The sequence below is a fragment of the Mchenga conophoros genome, linkage group LG11 (assembly GCF_057382185.1).
Source record: "Mchenga conophoros isolate Kocher_MC1m ecotype Shallow Benthic linkage group LG11, M_conophoros_male_GT1.1, whole genome shotgun sequence".
Lineage (NCBI taxonomy): Eukaryota > Metazoa > Chordata > Actinopteri > Cichliformes > Cichlidae > Mchenga > Mchenga conophoros.
The window spans coordinates 35419657-35443713 of NC_140536.1; the positions used below are offsets into that span (position 1 = coordinate 35419657).

Sequence of the window (24057 nt, forward strand, 5' to 3'; positions counted from 1 at the left end):
GCAGCTGCTAATGCATTCTAGCCACATAGACAAGCAAATGTGATGACAGGGGAAATGATAATGACGTGGTTACTGGTCACGACAGCAATCAGGCTTCCAGCTCCCAGCTGGATATGGTGGTTTAGAAAGAAATATTTACCATTTGATCCATCCTACTCACTATGGCTGTCTGTCTGTTTGTTTACTTTGATGCTGCTGCAATGCGGCGACATTTATCATCACCATCACTTGCTAGTTGTTGCTGCTGCTATGAAGGATATTTCCAGGAGAAGTAGCTCACAGCGGTACCGCTGCTTTGGAACACACACAGCTTTATGATTCCTTATCTTCAGCGGACTTTCTGCTGTACTTCTTAATCTCCTGAAGATTTAACCTAATTCTATAGGATGTTAGCAGTGAGTGAAAAGGAAATAAAGCATAAAACAAGTCACCAGATATGATTGGGTGACCATTAATAACACACACACTTGTTCAATGAAGGGAATGAAAGTCACCTTGCTCCTCATTTCACAGCTGCAAAAGTTTACACTGAAATATACAACCAAAGGACAGACAGCAGGAATGAAACATGTGCAGCCAGAAACAAATACACACTTCAATAATTTCATTTAAAGGTCTTTTCATTTAAAAAGAAAAAGGACGCCCACCGTCACATTATTCTAGTTCAGGACATCCATCCTCTGTGTTAACCTGACTTTTCAACCAGCTTCATCATCCCAGCACTTTGCACCTCTGTCAGACTGTTTAATAACGGATCGTATTACCAGATGCGTTTAAAACCTGTGTAGAATTATTTTTTTCCCTGCCTAATTCAGTATTTTTTCTGGATGTCTTACACCAGCGGTCCCCAACCTCTTTTGCGCCACGGACCGGTTTATGCCCGACAATATTTTCACGGACCGGCCTTTAAGGTGTCGCGGATAAATACAACAAAATAAAACTAGTACTGGTACCGAAAAAAAGAAAATTTATTCATAACACACGTGAAAACCGAGTAAACGATAAAAACGATAACAAAACAACGCTGAAAACTGTTAAAAACCCTGAAAACTATACATTTCACATCTGAGCCTCAACTCTCGCGGCCCGGTACCAAACGACTCACGGACCGGTACCGGTCCGAGGCCCGGGGGTTGGGGACCGCTGTCTTACCCACTAGTAGTTGGCAGGACTGTGTTGTTTTTGTTATGCAAGAAACAATATTAAATGTAACAATGTGATTCCCATGGCATTGAGTATAGTTTGTGCCTTGATTACTGGTACTTGTCCTCAGGTTAATGACCGTTTCAGATTTTCCCCATGAATTCTAAGCCTACCTTGAAATAGCAGTCAGCCTTTTCGGTCAGAAACTGAAAAATCTTGTCATGATAAAACAATGTCATCTCAAGGTTCACTGATACACTTATATCAGGACCTGTGTAGCAATAAATCTATTATAGCCCAGCAGTCCTTAATGAATCTGTTCCTTGGCATTGATACTACATGCACAGCTCATGTTCATGAACTGTGTGCTGAATGTTTCTCAGTAAACCACTCTGCTGAATGGATGGTGTGTCTCTGGCTCTTCACCTTTACTGTTTGCACCTTACCTGAAGGATAAAGCTCACAGGGTGACATTAAAGGATCAGTGTCTGAGCCATGCTGCTTCACAGCAGGAATTCGACAAGACTACGTCTTGGGCCTTGTTCTGTCTTACACATACACTCTGCTTCTTGTACCACTGTGGTGTTGAATTCAGTTAGAAGTTCACAATTCAGTAGAAGAAGTAATTGTCACCTGTCTGGTTGATGTCTCAGAGTTTAAGTCAAACCTGGACAAAATGGTGCTACTGTTCCTCTGGGACAAAATATCTCAGTGAGACCGGATCTGTCCTTCATCACTTTGCTGGTTCTAGTCATAGACTGTACATAAAAGATGGATACAGCCACTATGACATCACCCAGTGGTTTGCATTCTTTAGCTTCCTGGTTGTATTATTTATCAGGTCATTCCATTATAATTACCCCAGTACACAACAACATCAAAAAATATGTTTGAGAACTTCATTTCAATAAGGTGACGCTAACACTGTTATTTGAAGAGACCACGCCCCTATCATTAACAAAATCCAGAAGTACTGTTGTTATGAAGAGCAAACTCAGCAACAAAGGTCAAAGTGGACTGGGATATAAATGCATATTCAACCTCTGAAGTTGGGAATTTTCACAGTGAATGGAGTTTTTAGGGATTAACATTGTCATTATCATTTATCTGCCATAACAATGACACTCATTTCATGTGCACGTGCAGTAGTGGTGCAGCAACGGATCAAAAATCTCACTGTTCAGATCAGATCACGGTTTTAAGTCACGGATCGGATCAATTTTCGGATCAGCAAAAAAAGAAAAAAGACAAAAATGTAACATTTACTTAATGAAGTATTTTTTGCCTGTTAAAAACATTAAACTCAAGACTCATTCCACGCAATTATTAAAAAAAAAAAATGATACAATATAGGGCAGTGTAGGGCTTTGTATCTACCACTCAATTCAATTCAATTTTATTTATAAAGCGCCAAATCACAACAACAGTCACCTCAAGGCGCTTTATATTGTAAGGTAGACCCTACAATAATACATACCGCTCATTATATCGCACTCCGCTGTGATATAATGAGCTGTCACGGTCACGTAGCTTTCCGTTGCCCTGGAGGTCCACCCGTTTGTAGTAGTTAGAGCAACAGAAGATGCCTGGGACAGTTCAGCCATAACTTTAAACTTTTCCTGCTCATACATGCTTGGAACAATCTTGCCACTAAAGCGGACGCGCAACGGGATATCATCAAGCACGTTCATCATAGTTTAAACCCCTTGTTTTGCACAACGGAATACGGCCTCCTGTCTGCAGCTAAACACCCCAATAGCTTCTGTAATAGCTTCAGCCCGGTCGGACTGGGCTGCTTAAATGCCGCAGACCGCTAGCGCTGGCCATAACTATCGCTTGACAGACCCACCACGCGCACCATACACATACTTTTTTTCCTTCTTTTTCGAATCTTCAGATCACGTGTGTACCGAACCGTGGAGTGGGATCGGTTCGGATTACGGATCAACCGTGATCCGTTGCACCACTAATGTGCAGATACTGTGGAAAGCATAAAGGGTCCCCAAAAACGTGACTCAGTCTAATGGGTTTTTGCAATAGTCAGTAATCAGCAACCTGTGGAGCTCTAGGCATTGCATTATTCTATGCATTTTAACACTTTTTCAAAATTTCAGCATCACAGTTAATTGAGACATTTTCTACTCGATCTTTTGAAATGTCAGATAAAACAGTCAGAACAGAACTGTGACCCTGTGCTCTCAGAGTAATGAGCCTTAAAAATACTCCGCAAAATTTAACTAAATCTTTCACCTCCAGGGGGTAGTATTTCACAAAAGGGTGATTTAAAATGATTTTGGATCTGGTTCGATGTTCTTTTTACTTTTTAGCACTTTGACTGTTTTATCAACTGTCTTTGCCACTTAAATTAATCCTTAATCAATAAAATTGACTGAGAATTTTGACTCTAATGCACTAGAAAAAATACATTGTGCTTATTCTCCAATCCAATTGAATATTTTGAGAGCTTTGGGGTTAATTCTTGCCAAAAAATAGTATACAAATGCATGATTACTACCTTTTCACATACAAAAAAGTGATAATGAGAATTTAAATATAGATGTCACAATCAGACACAGTATGGTGAAAAGTTTCTCCTTAAATATTCAGAGTGATCTCACCAATAACTTGTCTCACTGAACACCCTCAGAGTGCGAACACTGTTGACAGGATGTCAATAAGGTGCTGATTGCAGGAGAACAACTGGTGTATGTGTGGTGTGGGAGCATCATCAGTTTTGCAGAGAGAGAAAAGGTTTGACAGACAGAGTGTGGGATATGAGTCATGTTGGCACCTTAAATCACAAGTCGGGTTGACAAAGGTGCTGCTTGTTTCTGTTAACGGCATCTCCTCCCTGGTGGCAACTTCCTGATGCAGAAGAGAATAAAGCAGTTTTATCCACGGGTTTCAGTTTATACTGTTTGGCTGTATAGAGAATTTCATTTGGGTAGAAACACCAGGAAGCAGCCACTAAAGGGATTGTATTGAAGTTGTAAAAGAATAAAATCTTTAGGGGCAGCGAGTGATGAAAAGGTTTCTTCAGATTCAAACAGAGGTGTCATTTATAGGAAAGCAACACAACATGTATACTTATTTTAAGGCTGCAGCAGTTTGTTCCTGTTCTCTGGTTCCAGCCTTTGTCTAAGATTTTTTTATCAGCACTTTCATGTTTTGGAAGATTGTCACCTTTTTGGTGACCTCATTATTAAGCCCAGGTCTTTAATGCATGCTAGCTCATTCAACTTAGCCAGTGTCTCAGATGAGTATATATCCATGTATGTCACTAAAACTATTCAGTGTAATTATATAAACCTTATAATTTCCAAAACACTAATATTTCATATTATGAATGTAATAAAGCTCTAGTTAAAGCTAATAATCATTTACCAACACCTCTAAAGTTCATTTATTTGATCTGATTACAGATTATACCATATTTGAGCTTGAATATAAGCTCAGCATGGCCCATTTCCTAGGTTTGTGCTAACATCAGCTAATTGCCACCTGCATTTTGCTCCATGCTCCAGTTTTAGAGATTCATCTTTTGCCTGCTCACACTTTCTGAAATACACATCTGAAATATTGCAACAAGGAAACAAGGAAACAAGGAAAAAAAATGCTTAACTGTCTTTTGTGTGAAACCCAGCTCTCAGTTACAACCTGATTATACTATAATACTATAATACGTGTGTATTGTACTATAATACACATGGTCTTGATTAAATTTGAGAACCCCTTGAAACCACCTCCCTGTTTAAGTCTCCTGTCTCTTCTCGGTCACTTACTGTTACTCAAACTAGTATTGTCCAGTAATCAGTCTCTCTGGTTCCTTTACTTTGCTGCTTTTTAAAAGAAAAATACATTTATACAATTTAGGGATAGATCAGTGTTTCTTTTTTATTATACACATAGTGAAGGATGATATTTTGCATATTTCACAAAATCTGTTGTGAATAAGATGTACGCCACGACCCTCTTTGCTATGAAATATATGGTTTGGATGATTATATTGCATTAACTTGCTGTTTCATGCTTAATGCAAAATGCTTGAGTCCAGTGAGGCAGTCAGATGAGCTAATTTACTGGGCAGTGGAAGTTTAATGAAAGTGCAAGTGGAGGCTGGAAGTAATATCAATGAGTTTACTGATGAATAATAACTCATTATCTTGCCCTTTGTCTCTCTCCGTCTCATTATCTCTTCCCATGACGTTCTCTTCCATTACTCTTCCCTCTTAATCCCCCCTCCCTCCAGGTCTGATTGTGTACCTGGGGATGATGGTTGGGGCGTTTTTGTGGGGCGGCCTGGCCGACCGAATCGGGCGACGGCAGACCCTCCTCATCTCCCTCTCCATCAACAGTGTGTTTGCCTTCTTCTCGTCCTTCGTCCAGGGCTACAGCTCCTTCCTGTTGTGCCGCCTGATCTCTGGTGTGGGGTAAGGGGATAGATGAGTCACTCAGACACAGCTGCCAGAGCTGGAGATGAGGCAGTCACGACCCACTGTAGTACATCAGTCAAACTGATAAGCAGAGCAATGTCACGTGGCACAGAGCAGATTAAATATGAAGTGGCTATATTTCATTAAAAGAAAAAAAAATAGTGTGCCCTTAGATACTGGTTGTATTTGGTGTTTGCTGTATCTCAGGTGAAGTGTTGAAAGGTACTTTTGGGCCTCCCATTTCCTCAGGTTTGGGCTTAGAAACGTCAACAGCTTCCATAACATGGTCCAAAGTCATTGACTAACAATGTGAACACTGACCTACTGCAACAAGCCAACCTGTCTGTAGTTTTACTTGCATGCAGCATCTTAAGGCTGTTGTAAAAGGATTTTAGTCAAAGCATTTTGTGCTCATTGCTGGTGGTTATAGCAGAATGCCAGCAGAATGACAGCCTGCATGAAATCATGCCCTTTCAGCTGGTTGTAAGAAATAATTCATAAATATTTTTCTGTTTTCATTTTTGGTGAAATCCATTAAAATGATTTGCTGTACATGCTATAGTTAAAAGACACAAACAGAATTAATATCTATATTACAAATCTTTAGAAATATTTCATTTAATATTAGCACACATGCAAGAAAGTATGTATATAATACCAAGATGGACAGTTCAATGAATTCTCAGTCATTCACTGATAAATAAAAAAAAATCACAAATGACTGAATCTTTTGTTATGGGAACAGATGCTACCTTTTCTAATTCGGTTACCTTCCGTTTTAACTCCACAGCATTGGTGGCTCCATCCCAATTGTGTTTTCTTATTACTCTGAGTTCCTCGCCCAAGAGAAGCGAGGAGAGCATCTGTCCTGGCTCTGCATGTTCTGGATGATTGGTGGCATCTACGCATCTGCTATGGCTTGGGCCATCATCCCACACTATGGTAAGAAAATGTACAGTATTTAAATATGAACATTCTAAGCTTCGAGATTGTTTCCTCACGCACCAGTAGGCCAGTATCCATTCTAAGCTATGTAAATGCTAATTTTGTCTTTACATTTCTCTACAGTTTTTATTGCAAATGACAAATGCTGCAGTTCTGTCTCACGTCTCTTCTTGCTTCCTTTCCTCATGTAGGCTGGAGTTTCCAGATGGGCTCAGCCTACCAGTTCCATAGCTGGCGTGTCTTTGTGTTGGTGTGTGCCTTCCCCTCTGTGGCGGCCATCTCTGCCCTCACCACCATGCCTGAGAGCCCCCGCTTTTACCTTGAGGTCAGCCTGACAGCTCATACCCCACTTAGACCTTGTGGAAATATATTTTTGAATACATTTTGAATGCTTGAAAGCATAAACAGCCTTAAAGACAAAGTGCTGCTTATGCACTTTTCCAAAACATTTTGAATAACTTAATATGTACATATTTATCGTCCAGGAGAAATCTGAACATTGGAGATTCTGAAATATACATCATAGATTCTGAATTCAGTTCAGTATGTTTTAAACACTGACACAGAAAAAAAAACTGATTTTTATTTAAAAATGCCCAATATATAAAAAAAAATCAGGCATGTTGTCAGTATTTTAGTACTAAACCACTTTTAGCTAATCATGTTAGCTGCTGGTTTATACCACCAGATGTTCTCACTTCTTGTATCTCCTTGTTTCTACATATTTACTTATTTATTTTATTTTACACCTGCACTCACGTCCCACACACTTTCATTCACATCAGAATATCTCAGTTTAGTAAATGAAGCTGCAGCTGGTGGCAGACAAAGATAAAACACTGTAGAATCAACAACCTCTCATTTGGCATTTTGAAACATTTCCACGTGTACTGTGTGTGGTTTAGTCTCGATTTGGACTGAAATGTAGTCAGGCTTTCACATAAACATAACTGCAGCACTTACTGAAATTTAACGAAGAATAAGAATCAAATGGAGGGCAAGATTACAGGCAGAGAAATAAATGCAGAGGCAGCAGACTGAGGTAAAATCCAAAGCAAAATGAAAAGGTCATAAAATACAAAACAAGACGCTGGGTGAGGAACATGAACTGACAACTGAAGACTCTGCACTATATATAACCTGCACATTCTTAATCATCCAGGTCATGGTATTCTGAAGGCTAGAAATAAAAGCAAGTGGATTTCTTTTTGATTCATGAAAATATTCAGTTTCTAATCCAAGAGGCCATCTATGTCCACTGTGAAAGATCATCACTGAACAGAGGTGGTGGCTCACGACACCAGCTATCAGCTGCCCATAACGCAGTCTCGAGATTCTTTGCGAGCCAATTGTGACCAGCGTAACTTTAATAGCTCAAAGGATGTTGAAGTATGGCTGTGTTTCAGAAAGTAGCCACACCCCTGGCTCGCGTGAATCTCAGAACCACCTCCAAGGGCACGAAGGTTACATCTTTATCTGTTTAAGAAAAACAAAAACGTAATTTATCTAAGTGTGCACATTGTTTAATAGTTGTATAAATATGGATTTATCTGAATGTGACTCTAAGTACTGCACAAGATTTCCTATATGCCCAGACCTAGTTTACAAACGGTAAATGAAAGATCTTGTCTTTATCTAGGATTTTAAGTACTGAAGAAACCAAAAAGACGTCCAGTTGCCTTCAGTTCAAATGGTTAGGAATAAACTAAGTTAAGATAACTTGAAAACGAGTGTCACATTAAAATTAAAAATCTATTCATAATAAAACAAACAATGAACTAAAAACAAACAAAACAAAAAACCCAAAACAAATAATCATCCATGATGGAAAGACAACAACACCAAATGAAAACGAATATAATAAATAAATAATAAAATATAAGCTGCGTTAATTTAACTGAAAATGGAAATGAAAGATCTGCTAAACATCTTTTTTTGTGCCCCTCCTAAAAGAATGGCAAACATGACGAGGCGTGGATGATTCTGAAGCAAGTTCACGACACCAACATGAGGGCCAAGGGTTACCCCGAGAGGGTCTTCTCTGTAAGTAACACTCAAGAATGTTAAGCTTCTTTCATGCTAACACTTTTGCATTAATGCAGAAAATAACATCATCATAATAGTTTGCAGTTTGTGGGCTTATAGAGTGCAGCAGGTTTAGAGCTCTGTGCTGCATATTTTTGCATATTAATGAGTTAAAACAGATGCTCTTTAAACTTCTGTAATCTCTTTATGCCTCAGGCTGTACAGTTCATATTAATAATTTAAATGAAAAATGGTGATTCAAAGATGTTTTATAATCTTTTCTTTGAGTAAAATTATTAAAACAACTTTCTGTTTTACAGATTGTGGTGTTACTGGTCAGCTGTTAGCCTCATAACATGGATACATTGTAATACTAACTGAACTTTAATGGAAAAATACATCATTTTATATGAAGTTGTGTGATTATTCTATGAAACTTTTTTAACAAAGAGATTTGTAAAGCACTCTCAAGAGGAGCACGATTAACAATCGTTAAACAGAACAATTAAATCATACCTCCCAGGTGACCACCATCAAAACAGTGAAGCAGATGGATGAGCTGGTAAACCTGGGCGATGGTGCTGCCTGGCACGAGAAATGGAGGATAAAGCTCACCACGCTCTTCCATCAGGTAAGAAAAAACCCTGATTATTCTTTTTTAAAATCAATTTCTTACTTGATACATATTTAAATGAAAAAGAACGAGAATGAAAAGGAGAAAGGATTCAAACTACTTGTGGCTCAGGAGGTTGTCCATTAATTAGAAGGTCTGTTTTGATCCATGGCTACTCCAGAACCAGGTGTAATGGATAAAGTGCCTGAAATGAATAGAATAAATAACTGAATGTTTCTGTAAATGGTCTCATGTGGTTTGTAGTGTAAAGTGTTCTGAGCAGTCAACAACACTAGAAAAGCAAAACACAATTCATTAACCTTGTTGCTGCAAATGGACAAGAAAATGTGCACAGCAAATTTGTGATATCAGCGATACATTTACATACAGCTACTTTAACTTGAAAACAATCAGTGGATTTGAAAAATTTATACAGTCTTTTGATAACACTTTTTGTTGCTTTACTTAGTCCTACGTCTGTGGAAACATAGACTGTGTATTAACCTCCTAGGACCTGCCGTTCACATATGTGGACATCACATTTTTTACATTCATCGGGCCCCAATATGTCCAAATATCAAAGAGAAATTAAAATGCATGCCGTGGAAGAGTTCGGGTCTTAGGAGGTTAAAGATGGATCTAGTCTCCCACTGGTTTGTGTTGTCCTGGTCTGGAGGCTCAAACGGAACATTTTTTGCCATCGTTGCTTTGATCTTTTAAAACTGGGACGACTGAAGGTTGTGTCTGAGAAGCCAAGAGCCACAGAATCAAATGGCAGCATCTTGTTTTCTGTGACGATCAGAACTCCACTGACAGGCTTTGAGTTGGCTTCACTTGTTAAAATGGACCTGGTCTTGATCTGAAGGAATTGTAACTAAAAAGAAGGTATATTAAAAATCTCACCAAGGCTCTGTTTATCTTGTTAGATCTTATTGTGTGTTTAGTGATTCTGTGTGTTTGTGTTCTCCCTTTTCGGTCTTTGTTTACACTAAAACTGGAAAGGGATTCTGGGAGATGCTTTTTATTTCTCACAGTTGGTGAAAAGAACCCTGTTTTCAGAAATGTCTGAAGTCTATTGACTTTTTAGCTGAGTGTACTTTACATTTATTACTTTCTCTTTGCACATCTCTTGTGTCTGTCTGTGTGTTTCTTCAGGTTTGGAGTAATTTCCAGACCATTTTCTCTCCCGAGTACCGGCGCACCACCTACATGATGATGGCTGTGTGGTTCTCTATGTCCTTCAGGTAGGATCAGGTGTATTAACTAATGCAGGATTTTCTGTGTTGCATAGTGAAATCTGTTTATTTGTCTAAACTAAAAAGAGCAGATGGCTGTTGATCACAGCGGCTTTGTGTTTGTTTATCAGGAGTCAGTTAGCTGTTGGTGATTTAAATGTAAAGGCCAACATTATCTCCTGGTCTAGCTGGCCACGGCAGGTTCATAATTATAATAGTTGGTGAAAGCAGGAATTTATCAGTGAGTATAAAACAAAAAGGGGCTTGAAGCAGGATCTGCGAATGGATGCGATCACTTTCATGTCATTTAGTGTCAGCAGTGCTGCTGAATCACTCAAATGGCTCTTTTTGTAGCTGAGAATGAAAAAGCAGAATCAAATAGAGATTCACCCTGAACCCATGACCCCTCCCACAGGGTTATGCTGTTTTGTTGGCATGAGCACTACAAATCAATACGAACAAAGTCTTGGGCGATCACGTTTATTCTGTGATCATCATTTCTATCCTGATGGGATCTGTTCCAGGATGACAGCACTGCTTTCTGCAGGGTCCAAAGAGTTATTCATGGTGTCTCTCTCATGGCCATCTTGGTGTTCATCATGTTACTGTTGCTCCACAGTCATCGTTACATCTGAAGAATCATGCGGCTGTGATGCCATTGCAGCCTAGCCACTATACCAAAGCACAGCTTGCCCTATTTCACAGAAATATTCATGTATTAAATAATCTTTAACACATATCCTAAAAATGTGATTGTCCTCAGGCACCACTTACCACGTTGCGGAAGGTGCAATAAAATATTATGCCTTATTTAAAATAATGTGAATCATGTGCTGCAATCTTTATAATGATCCACAAAATAATGATTTGTTGTGAATTTATTTTAACGTTCAAAGGCATGCAAGACAATAAATTTTCACCAGTGAACCTTTACTAAGCCTGGTAAACAGGTTCAGTTTGATACAGTAGTTTGCTAAAGCAAAACATAACATTACTTGGATTTATCTAACATTTATTTCAGTTAGTGCCAATATATTATGTATACAACTAATAACGAAAATCCATAAAGCCGTAGTGCACTGAAATATTAATTTACTCAGTAACGCTCGTCTTCCAACATCCTTCTAGAAGCCAGTCACTAATCAAATTTCCCTGGACGTTATATTCTATTGTTCCTGTACACAACATTATGTTTAATTAAAGGCTTAATCGAAGGCTTAATTACCTCGAGCTCTCTCCAACAGAGCGCTGAACAAACGGCTTGCAAATTCATATTATGTAGATGGTAAAAAAGAAATGACACTTATGTATAACCATAAAGCGTCACTGGCTCTTTTTTCCCTTTTCTCTTAGAGGTAAATTGATCTTTTCTGTGAGAGAATTTTTCTTTGTCTTCCAGCTACTATGGTTTGACGGTGTGGTTCCCCGACATGATCAAATACCTGCAGAAGCAGGAGTACTCCTCGCGCACCAAGGTTTTTGTCAAGGAGAAGGTAGAACACGTCACCTTTAACTTCACCCTGGAAAACCAGGTTCACCGTCAAGGAGAGTACTTTAACGACAAGTGAGTTGTCTTTTACTCCTCATTAGTGTTTGCGTTTTGAATGACAGCGAATCCTTTGGAATTGGGCTTCATGTCAGTCAGATGCCTTTTGGTCCAACGCTTAATGAATGAATTCATTCAGACAGAACTAGCTTGTGGTGGACGGCAACAAATGAGATGCAAATATAAATGAGGCTCCGAAATGTTTTATTCTAAACACTGGTTTGATTGCATGAAAGCCCTGGGGACTTTTTCATGTTCAACTAGCCTGTCTTTGATGTTTCCTTTGACCTTGCCTTTTCAGCCTGAACTCTGCATGTGATTTCAGATGTTACAAATTTACAGCATTATGCTAATGCCATATCTGACACTCTTGTGATAAATCACTTGTTTCTCTGTCTCTTTGCATCTTCCTTTGTCTCTGTCTGCTCTCCACCTCCGTGCTGCACCTGTTCATTTTCTCCATGCCTCCATTCCTTAATTCCACTGTTCCTCCATGTGTTCGCTTGCAGGTTTATGAACCTGAAAATGAAGTCTATGGTTTTTGAGGATTCCCTCTTTGAGGAGTGTTACTTTGAGGACATCACCTCCACCAACACCTTCTTCAAGAACTGCACCTTCATTGCCACCCTTTTCTACAACACTGGTAGGGAACACACATACAAACACTCGCAGGTGTTTTATAATAGGAAAATATGGTCTTGTATAAGTAAAACCTTTAAATTAGAAGCTTTTATGTGTGTTTCAGCAGGCCCTGAAAAAATGCAGAATAAATTATATATGGACATTTATGGTAAAAATGTAATGTTGCTGTTGCTCTGTGCCCCTGTTCTTTCTTTGCTATTTATAGACCTTTCAGAGGTCTCTTTATAAATAACTTCCTTGCAAGTAGTTCTACTGGCTCAGTTTCACTCCTGTGTTTTCTGTTGAAAAGTGACAGTTTGTTGCTACTGTCTAGTAAATACATAGTTACCGGTGAGTTCTGTGCGCTCTGTGTGTTCTCTGAGCAGTTTGGCTGTTTGTCAGACTGCTAAATTGCTTCCTTATTCACCTTCACAGAATGACTGGATCTATACTGAACTGAGTATTCTGGAGCTGCAAAATCCCCTTACACACCGGGGGATTGTTATATTAATGTTATTCTTTCTTCACTGAAAAAGACAAATGATACCACATGTGGAAATCTATATCACACAGTTTCAGATTCAGCAGCTGTGTCCACACATGCAAACACCGCCCTGGTCTCGCTTTGTTGGTTATTTGCAGTCTTTACACAAGTCAGGCGATCACTCAGCTGTGCTATCACTGCTGGCCAGGAGTTCCTTGTTATAATGGAAATTAGAAACTTGTTTGCTTATTAAGGATTAAGGTCTCTTTGGGTTTTCTATGCAGAACTTGAGACTTTAGTGCTAGTTGCCATGGTGCACCTTATTTTTACACTGCAGAATGACGAGGAAATAACACATGAAAAATGCAGCTGGGCTGTACCTCATTTTAGTCTTTGAATGTACAGATCTACAGGTTTAAAAAAGGCTCAACTTTGCACACTTTCATTTTCTAAGGTCTGACATATCAGGAAATCTTTTTAGAATAATAATTGTAACATATGGCTGCATGTACCGTATCTGCGTGAGTCAATCTGAATGAAGCTTAGCATAAATATCGTCACATTTTCAGAGATGATTAACATCTTTATATTTTAAAAAACATCTAATACAATCCCAGTTCTTTTGCACCCAGGTGTTTCATATTCATCTTACATTCTCCATTTGCATTTGTGTCGCATGTCATGTTCAATGTACGTTGCCTATCATCAAAATTTGGATACGCAACAGAAGTTTGTTTGATTCACCTCTAAATACAGACTGAAGAATTGGAAAAGGCACCACAGGTCTGGTAATAAAAAAAATCATCTAATCCTGAGTAAAAATGTCATGAATGTTTAACTTTCACAGTGTTTGACTGTGCCCATAAAAATTAAGTGGGGTCGACATTAAATGGAGAAAAGTCCATAACAATCAGCTCTCAGTTTTCTTCTTTTAGGTTTATTTGGGCTCAGCGTCATGCTTCAGTATGGCTGCATGTGTCCAGCTCCAGGGTAGCAAAATACCCCCAGAATATGGATTTGAGCTACTGTAGTTTAATTTTCTCTCTCCTTTTCATTTCCTCACATTCATCCTTCGGTTGCTTCCATTATTCTCCACTTGGCAGTGAATGATAGATGATTTTCCCTTCTGGGAAATATTTTGGAATTGCTGCTCATCCTATAGGTTCATTACTAGAGAGCTTAATTTTGACAGGACCTGCTCATTGTAATCTTGTGTTCTTTATTTCGTAAATTCAGCACCAAAGCAGCTTTTTTATGCTGCTTAGTGAATACAACTTGTGTGAATTTTCTGATCGACAGATTTTCTGTGACCCCTCTGTGGTCCAAGAGTAATATTTGATCTTACAAATGTTGTCCTCTTAGTATCATTCATTGAGTGTTAATAAAGTGTCTTGCTTTGTCCACCTGACAGCAGTTTACTGACCAGTTCTTTGAACCTCTTACTCTTTCTGTCTCCTCTCCTGCTATCCTGAACATCGCTCCTTATCCCTTCTTTCTCCTCACAGATCTTTTCAAGTACAGGTTGATCAACTGTAAGCTCATCAACAGCACTTTCCTGCACAACAAAGAGGGCTGCCTGCTCAGTGACATAAGTGATGAAAATAATGCCTACATGGTCTACTTTGTCAGTTTCCTGGGTACCTTGGCTGTGTTGCCAGGCAACATCGTCTCTGCGCTGCTCATGGACAAGATCGGACGGTTGAGGATGCTTGGTATGGGCCATGTTACTCAGTGGTGCTTGAATCAGAAGTTAGGCCTGCTTTGATCCAATTCATTTTTAAATATAAATACAGCACACGTTTAAATATAACTCCCTCTGCACTGTAAATCACTTGTTTTAAAGAACTTTTATCAGCTGCTGCCTGAGGGCATGAAAAGACAACTTTCCTGTGGAAGATTACTTCTTTTGCCGTGTGGTGCTAAAAGAGCCAACAAGCAGCACTGTCCAGATTGTGAAAAAAGAAATCCACAAACCTTATTATGTGTAGTTTTCCTACATTAACCTGCTCATGATAAGATGTCTGGATGCCATCTAGTTCTGTTCAAGGGCAACTCATCCAAAAGCAATATAGATGGAACAATGGAACAATTTTGTTTGGTCTGGAAACGTATCCTATTGGTCAGAATGAGAAATTATAGCTATAGATTTAGATAAGAAAAAGAAAAATAGAGGGAGATAAAGAGAGATCATTTTATTTTATCTGTTTAATAAGTGTTCTGTGGAATAGAGATTTATGTGCAAAGGTGCAAAATGATTTGATCCTCAGTCATTTTCAGCTGAGTTATGCAGGAATCCCATCAGTTCTTCTGACATCATTCTTTCCCCCTCTTTATCCACAGCGGGCTCAAGCGTGATATCTTGCATCAGCTGTTTCTTCCTTTCTTTTGGCAACAGCGAATCAGCTATGATTGCCCTGCTCTGCCTGTTTGGAGGAATTAGCATCGCCTCCTGGAATTCCCTGGACGTGCTGACCGTCGAGCTCTATCCCTCTGACAAGAGGTAGGTAATCCAGGCAAGCCCAGAAATCTCCCTGACACCATAAAGGCTGTGACGTGTTAAGTTATGTCATAACAGATGCCCCTTTATGATTGGTTGGCTTGCAGGGATGGATGACATTGTGGGATTCTGGGTTTTCTTGATTCCAAATAATGGTTTTAAAAGGAGCTTCTCTGGGTTCCACTTTATATTTATAACTTGTAGTATAATATATATATATTGAAAGTAATATAAAGTAAGAGCACCTGTGTTGTCAGACTCATCAAAGAGGAGCACTACCTTTAGTAGCGTGCCAAACGCTGTTGATTTTTAGGAGCTCTAGCACCACCCTGTGGTAACTCAAGCAACTGTTTTCTCTGCTGGTTTACTTTAAACATGCTCAGGCACCGAAGTGACTCTGTGCTTCTTATCTTTCTTTTCTCAGAACCACAGCATTTGGCTTCCTCAACGCCCTCTGTAAATTAGCGGCGGTGTTAGGCATAAGCATCTTCACTTCGTTCGTTGGCATAACCAAGGCTGTACCCATCCTGTTTGCCTCAGGTGCACTGGCAGCAGGCAGTTTTCTGGCCCTCAAACTACCTGAGACGCGGGGCCAGGTGCTGCAATAATGTGGCACCAACAACTTTCCAGAGGGCAGAAGAGTTTTTGCCACACTGTGAACGAATAGCTCAAGAGCCCTCCAAATCCTGCACTCTAACCTCTCCCCATCTACAAGAGTAAATTGTAATGCAGGTAAATATTAGTAATTATTTGATTGGTACAACTCCATTCCACAAAGAGCTGTAAAAAAGAAAAAGCTAAAGTAAAATCTGCTGCCTGTGCCTCATTGTTACTCTAAATTGGAAAAGATGAAAACACCAGAAACATAGTTAATGACATATTTAGTTATTAGAGTCTGTCTCCCACACTGTAAATACATTCCTCTGGGGTTGGAGGTCAGGGATGGGGACTCTTGATGATGAGCCATGCAAATAGACTCATAGAAATGACCACTAGCCATTGTTGCAGAATTCTCTGTAGTCACCTCCATTCTTCCGAGCAAATCCAACTCACCTTTCCAGTCTTGAGTGCTTTACCATTGTTGGACACTGACTCAAAAATGCAACATTTTCTGCCTTGATTTGAAGCATTTTTGACTTTGCGAGGTAAAACCAAGACACTCTTCTCTTGGCTTCCTCCTTAACAAAGATCTGTCGTCATTCTTTATCTCCTGAGGTCTTGTGTTGGTGTACAGACTAACTGCCATTTTTTTAGATAATAGAACATTCCAGGTTTGCTTTTGTTGCGATAAGGAGCTCCATTGAGCTCCTCTCTCCCTTTATTGCATTGCTATAGTGAAACACCGCTCACCTCCAAGCAGCCATAAGATCATACATACACATTTCCCACTCAAAGGGAAAACTGCATTCTACCATGAAACCCATTTAAATCACAAAGGTGAAGATATCTGTTGAAATGTACATGTAAAGCACAACCACTTGTCAGTGTGAGTGCCCCTAACATTTTCCTGACTTGAAGAAAATGTTTAGAATCTCACACTCAATCATCGTTTCCAGCCACTCTGTATATCCCTTTGTGAGAAATGCCTTTTTAGTACTCTTTCTCCCAGACTTACAGTATGTTTGTCTCTTGTATGCTTTGGAGGGTGTTCTGCATGTCACAACGTATGTATGTAACGTTATGAAAACTGAGAGTACAACATGTAAGCAGCACATGTTGCATCTGCCCATCAATTACTCTGAATTAAGTTGTATTTTGATATTTTTTATCCATAAAAGACAGCACAGTGCTTTTATTCTGATGTAGGGATCCAATACTTCTGAACTGTTCTTAAAGCACATGCCACAGATTTAATCTGGTTATTACACATGAAAAAAAAGAAGAAGATAATAGAAAGTTTTTTAAATGTTACCCCACAAGCTAATGTTTTAGATGCAGCCATAGATTGTGTTAGATGTGTAAGCTGACCTAAATACCTTTATCTGTTTGAGCTGAATGTTTTCATTAATGTGAGTGTGCTTCTTGGTGCAATATTGAACCTCTGTGCAATATTGAATATTTTGTTTTTATTTATTTATTTTGTCTTCTACCATTTCACAAATGCAACTTTGATTTGTGGATGGATGTGGAGTAACCTATCTAATATACAGTAGATAACTAACAAGGCACGATAACATACAGTACTGGACATGATTAAAGGACAGTTCAAACCAAATCAGATTTGCATGTTTTTTTCACCCAAACTCCACAAACCTCGATTTGAATAATGTTACACATAAATAATTTTCTCTCCATTGTCTCCACCTCCCCATCAAAAGAAGTTTGCAGCGAGCTAACATGGCAGCAGTATTTATATCCTGTCACTCTGTCATTTGCACATCATGAGCTTCTCGTCATGTGTAGATGAAGAGCGATGCTGAGTAATACCACTGGCTGGTGTAGTTCAATAGAAAAACCAAACCAAACAAAAGAAACAGGAAAATATTGCAACATCTCATTTGTAAGCCTGTCGTGGACCACAGTCAGCAGCTTTAACCTGGACACGCCCAGGGTTCCAGCACAGTCCTCTGTAGGTTTGAGAGCCTACAGGTGTGAGGCAGAAACACTAACCACTGAGCCACTGTGCTGCCACCTGAAAATACTGAGTAGCTAGGTCATGATTTCTGTAAAGATGCTATTGTTGATTTTTGGGCACTTGGTGCACGCCAACGCAAGTGTCATCTGATTCTCTTAGATTCAGGAGAGGGAACGATGCTTTCCACAGCTTACACCGAAGCAAGGTGGAACAATAGCACTTTAAGTCAGAGAACAAAAAAACTGTCCCTTAATCTGTCTTTTGCTCTTGAAACAAGAAAAAATACAGTTCAACAGTTGGAGAGTAAATATTTGAGCTGTTGTAAAGTACTTCAGGCAAAGTAAAGGACATGTGATCGCACGAGAGTTATTCATCTTAATTGTTCTTATTTTGGGGCTTGTATGTTCTTTAGGCCTGTTACAGGATTTACTGCATTTCAAGGGGATTGTTATGCTGATGAGAGTGTGAATTTTGGACATTGTGTTTAAGTCTGCTGTATGGTTGAAAGGTATCCAGATATAACATGAAATTCATCATAGAGAACTCACTGCCAAGGGCTGACTGTCATAAATTCCACACATACAACAGCACAGAAAATATTGCCACATTCCCCTGATCCGCAAAATGATTATGATGTGTTCACATTTGCAATGTTTAAGAAAAACAATCATCGACATGCCAGATTAACAAGAATACAATCCTTTTCTCCAGACTGCCATTTTCTTAGGATAGCAGCCATACGTAGACTCGAGACAGTCGAAAACAACAGACAAACCATTGCACTAAATGAACACTGTCATAAAGGCACAGTGGAGAATCCCTCGATTCCTTCTCGACACATCTGGATGCGGCCTTGCTAGAAAGTGAAGTGAAAGACAAGGTTTAGCAAGAGCACAATGACCAAAATCTACCAAATGACAATTTTGTAATTGTGAACATGAGGTGCTCACGCAAACCCCCCCTCCACCAGGACAGTGACCTGCCCTTTATACATTTTCCCGTCTCACTCTGATCCAAATCTGACATTGGACCCCTCATCTATGAGTGTGCCATGAGACCACCTCTCATTAATTATTGCCAAATATTTCCTATGCCCTGAGTTTACATATGATACCATTAATTCTCTGTTATACATATGAAGATATGTAAATAAAAATAACTAATGTAACTAATAAGATAAGCCTTTCAAACCAATGTTGCAGTCAGTCTTTGCCACCCGTCACATGAAACAAGAACATCTGGACTTTTCATCTTTTCACGACTCTTAACAAATCTGACTTTAAGGGTTCAGATGTTCTTGTTGGAAATCTGCAGCAAATAACATCTTTAGAAGCCCAAACGGCCAGCGAGCCTGAAAATAAAATTAGCCAGATCCTCCCTTAAGAGCACACTGATACACAAACGCACATTCACAGCATAAATATAAATGCCAAGCGTTAGCAGTTCAATTCTCTGTATATTGTCCTGTATCACCCATGAAATTAAGAGCAAGGATGTCAAGATAATCGTTGTATTTGTTTAGCATGGTACACTGTCAAGACGCTAACATGTCTCGGTGACTCGGTTCACGTCAAGATTGTCTCTTGTAGATACATATCCTAGCTTATGTTACAGGGTTTTTTCTATAATTAACGTGTGGCCTGAGCAACAGTCAATTGTGAGTGCAAAAAGTTATCAAAGCAATAAGTGTTTGGATATTTGTCTTTTATTCTCTCCTTTGAAGTTATTGGGAATCGGAGCACATTAGCTATACGCTGGCCTTGTCCACGGAAATGCTGGTTGTTGGCTCAATAATGACACAGAAATAAACAGCTGACATTTGTGTGTACTCTCTGAAGCTACCCTAAGTCTTGACGCCTTTGTCAATAAAATTGCATTGCCATTAATTAAATGTAAGGAAGAATTTATCACCCTTGTCACTGTACTGTGCTGTAGAAACTGTAGTTGATTGTAAGTTTAGAAACTGTGGTATCATAAATATTAAAAAACAAAAAGCTGTAAAAAAAAAAGCAGTGTAAATGAACAATACTGTATGTTGTCTTTGATTTTATGTATTTTGTAAATGAGAATGAAACACAAGTAAATACATCAATGTTAAATACCAGTTATAAATCATAATTAGAGTAAATATGGCGGCATCATTTCTGTTTAAAGGTGTGTGAGATTTTTTTTTCTTATATTTTCTCATTGTTGATTTTTGGGTTTACATTTTTCTGTGACCCTTTGGAATCACAATGGATAACAAAGAATCATGATGAATAAACAAATTAAAAGAATTATTTTGTTTTTTATATTACCATTAAGTATAATGGGATATTCACTCGCCCTAGGTACTATTGTTCATCCACTCATTGCCACAAATATCTAATAGACCAATCAGATGGCAGCGACTGAAAGTATGTAGACAAGATTACCTGCTGAATTTCAGGCTGAACATCAGAATGGGGAAGAAAGGTAAGTGACACTTACTTAATACAGCTGTTGGTTGTCAGACAGGCTGTCTGAGTGTCTCAGAAACTGATTGTCTACTGGGATTTTCCCCGTCACAGCCATCTCTAGGATTTACAGACAAAGGTCAAAAGAAGAGAAAAATACCCAGTGAGCAGCAGTTCTTTGGTCAGACAGGAATGGTCGGAATGCTGTGAGGTGATAAGAAGGGCAGAATAACTCAGATTACTACTTGTTAAAAGCAAACTATGCAGAAGAGCATCTCTAAACACACAATACATTGTACCTGGAAGCAGATGTGCTACAGCAGCAGCAGAAGACGACACTGGGTTTCATTCCTGCTAAACCAGCTAAGACCAGGAACCTGAGACTATGTTGAAAAAACAAACAAAAAAACCTCAAAAACATTGCTTGGTCTGATGAGCCTCAGTTTCTTCTGCAACATTTCGGATGGCATTATGGACTGATGATTTCACCTTATATTTCCTCCAGCGTGTGTCAGAATTTAGAGTAAACAATATAAAAGCATTGATTCACCCTGTTCCATGTGGTAGGACAGGAGATTCAAATCATGGATGAAGAGAGTGACAACTCTGCAGCAACTGTGTGATACTGTCAGGTCAATATACATCTGAATCTTGGAGGAATGTTTCCACACATTGTTGAACCTGTGCCACAAAGAATTAAGGCAGTTCTGATGACAAAACAGGGTGGAAATCTGCATTAGCAAGGGTGTACTCAGTCAGATGCACTGCCTGAAACAGGAAAACATAATGCAGGGTGATGTGTTATTTGAGGGAAAGAGTATTCCAGAAGATATTCTCTTATTGGGTGTTTTGATGAAGGTAATGGACAACATGGTTGGTTACACTGGTTGCTTAAGCAACCCTACACATTTACTTAGGTTTAGATGATTCACATAATCATCATAATCCTTGAACCACCTGGTGTCCAATGCATGTGCAAACATACTAGTTTGATTTCTTGTATGTTTGTTTATATGTTTGCCAGCATACAAGAAATCCAAAGACGAAGAATACAGCCAGAAACGGCTTTTCCTGCACAAGAAGACTTATTTATCCAAGATAGGCTAAGACTTTGTTAATATGGGCTTAGGGGTGGGTTCATCTTACTGGCAAAATCCTGATAATAAGTGTGAGTGAGACGACTCAGAGAGACTCAAACGTGAAAATGACTCTCCTCAGAGTGCTTTTTAAAAATGCCTGGCAGCTGGAGCCCTGATGCTACTCTTCACACCATGCTTAACCTGGACAAATTTGATTACAGAAACTTATGGAACGTCTACATGACTGTGGGCTGTTTAATAAACTATAAATATAAATGCATTAAAAATGGAGTGGGTGTGCAAACAATAAATGGCAACAATATACTAGCGATGCATCCAGTATGCTCAAACTCAAGAAGAAGCAGAACAAATGAAATTGGAAATAAAGGTAATAATACCATTCAAAGAAGAAGAAAACGGCGACAATGTAACAGCAGAGGGGGGCGAAGCGGGAGATGATACACCCTTATTCAGTATACAGAAAAATATTGGTAAAAGCTTATTTATTTTAGAAATATGAAATCAATGGTAGGCAGAAGGTAATTTTAGTTATTTTATTGAAAAGTCTTATCAATTATGGAATGACAACATTTTTCTTTTTAAGAGAGACAGACTTTTTAAGAGAGTCTAGAGATGAAATATAAAATGAAGTAGTTTGCTGTGTGTAGAAAACCTTCGTGAAACAGGAACTTCCCATTTCCTGCCGCAGATTTGCATTTGGGGGTGTTGTGTATTTACTCCAGCCCAGCAGGTGGCAGTAACACGCTGGTTGTCAACATCCAAAGCCAAGTAGAACAACGAGACAGCAGCAGCACTGAGCATACTTTGCTGGAAGGTTAGTAGCCAAATTTACTTTGGTTAATTATTATCTTGTCAATTATTATAGTTATAATATTAAAGACAGAGTGTGCGTGTCTTGTGTGAAAATGTTCGGTGTAAACACAGCTTCCTTCTCTCAGTTTTTACTATGAAAGCTGGAAATCTCAAGCTAGCAAGCAACGACTTCATGCCACCAAGCAAACAGTTACACAACCGTCCTTTCGGTCGGTGTACCTTTGTAAAAGGGACAATGGGAGAGCTGTGAGGTCTTTATTAAGTTGCCAGGGTAATGCAGTCTGTAAAAATTAAATGCGCATGTGTCATTTTAATCCATGCATGAATGACTGACTGCATGAAGTCGGTTTTGGCGCTGAAGCTGCTCTCACGGCAGCACAGTGGCTAAATAAGAGCCTCCTCACCAAGCTAACAGATATTTTCCTGTTATATGGTGAATCAAAAGCATCCTAACCCAGACATGATAAAGACACAATACCCCAATTCTTTTTCAGAGATAATTTGTGCCTCAACAGAAGAAGATATCTGTTTATTGCTTTTATCATGTAATGGGCATCGACTAAAACTGCTTTTTCACCCCAGCTGAAGCCCTGAACATGTCTTTACTTGATTCTCCAGATGTTGTCCTGAACACAAGTATGTCACATTACCTTACATGTCACATGTTTTTATGCCTTCCTAGTTGGTCAACTGCTACAGCTTGATGCTTCCCAGCGTCCTCCGCTGTGCTCGGCCCGTATCCTCCCATCCTGCTTTAACCCGTCCCTTTGCCCACTTCAGACCACATATGGACCCAGACCCCAGCCGGCCCGTTCAAAGGGCTATCACAACCAAACTGACCGACGCGCTGAAGCCAGACCACTTAGAAGTCCAAAATGAAAGCCACATGCACGCTGTGCCCCCCGGTTCGGAATCCCATTTCCGTGTCCTTGTTGTCAGCTCCAAATTTGAGGGCCTGCCGCTGATTCAGCGTCACCGTCTGGTTAACGAAGCTTTGAAGGAGGAGTTAAGTAGCTGTGTTCATGCACTGGCGATCCAAGCAAAGACTCCTGAGCAGTGGCAAAGTAACCCTACCGTGGCTAAGAGTCCGCCCTGCATGGGAGGTTCGAAAGGTGATCACACAGTGGAGGAGAAGTTAAAGGCTGGGCGAGAATGAAGTGTTGGACTGTGAAGTAGTTTCACTGTGCTGAGGGACTGAAATGTGAAGACTACAGGAAAATACTTGACAAGTATAAAGAGCAGCATTTCCTCTTTTATTTGGAGATCATTTTGTTGTGGTCTTATTTCTAAATCTTTTTTTTAATTCATTAATAATGCAAAATTTGGTTTGAATGGTTCTGTTGTTATAAAACTGCATATAAATTATATGATTTTAGATGGTCACAGGTGTTTTTATCATCCAGGTGCTGCATGAATACAATACAGGGATGCACTCTTCTTCTTTAAGCTACTGTATGGTTTTATTTTTGTTTGATTTGTGCTCATAGCATTTAGTGATTTTCCTGAAATCTAAATTTCAGGAAAGCCCCTATTTGCCTGTATACTTGCATTTACTTAGTCACCTCTTAGAATAAAGCAATGCTTGCATTGCT

The 24057-nt window shown here is 39.2% G+C and overlaps 2 protein-coding genes across 2 annotated transcripts in view; both read left to right on the plus strand.

The window, feature by feature from the left end:
* sv2a (synaptic vesicle glycoprotein 2A) overlaps positions 1 to 20393 on the plus strand; it is a 47154-nt gene extending 26761 nt beyond the window's left edge. The window contains exons 3-13 of the mRNA XM_085292652.1: positions 5393 to 5573; positions 6367 to 6518; positions 6713 to 6846; positions 8475 to 8564; positions 9070 to 9177; positions 10315 to 10403; positions 11794 to 11958; positions 12450 to 12583; positions 14551 to 14757; positions 15386 to 15545; positions 15967 to 20393. Of these exons, the coding sequence (XP_085148778.1) occupies positions 5393 to 5573; positions 6367 to 6518; positions 6713 to 6846; positions 8475 to 8564; positions 9070 to 9177; positions 10315 to 10403; positions 11794 to 11958; positions 12450 to 12583; positions 14551 to 14757; positions 15386 to 15545; positions 15967 to 16150 (1604 nt within the window). The 3' untranslated portion in view covers positions 16151 to 20393. The remainder of the gene's footprint in view (positions 1 to 5392; positions 5574 to 6366; positions 6519 to 6712; positions 6847 to 8474; positions 8565 to 9069; positions 9178 to 10314; positions 10404 to 11793; positions 11959 to 12449; positions 12584 to 14550; positions 14758 to 15385; positions 15546 to 15966) is intronic.
* Positions 20394 to 22381: 1988 nt separating this feature from the next.
* bola1 (bolA family member 1) lies at positions 22382 to 23840 on the plus strand. Its single transcript, XM_085292653.1, has 2 exons — positions 22382 to 22466; positions 23148 to 23840. The coding sequence occupies exon 2, from the start codon at positions 23169 to 23171 to the stop codon at positions 23619 to 23621; it is 453 nt and encodes a 150-aa protein (XP_085148779.1). The 5' UTR covers positions 22382 to 22466; positions 23148 to 23168; the 3' UTR covers positions 23622 to 23840.
* Positions 23841 to 24057: the final 217 nt, after the last annotated feature.

Bases quoted from the DNA above. Each gene is read 5' to 3' on its own strand.
- bola1 (XM_085292653.1), top strand. From the start codon at position 23,169: ATGCTTCCCAGCGTCCTCCGCTGTGCTCGGCCCGTATCCTCCCATCCT.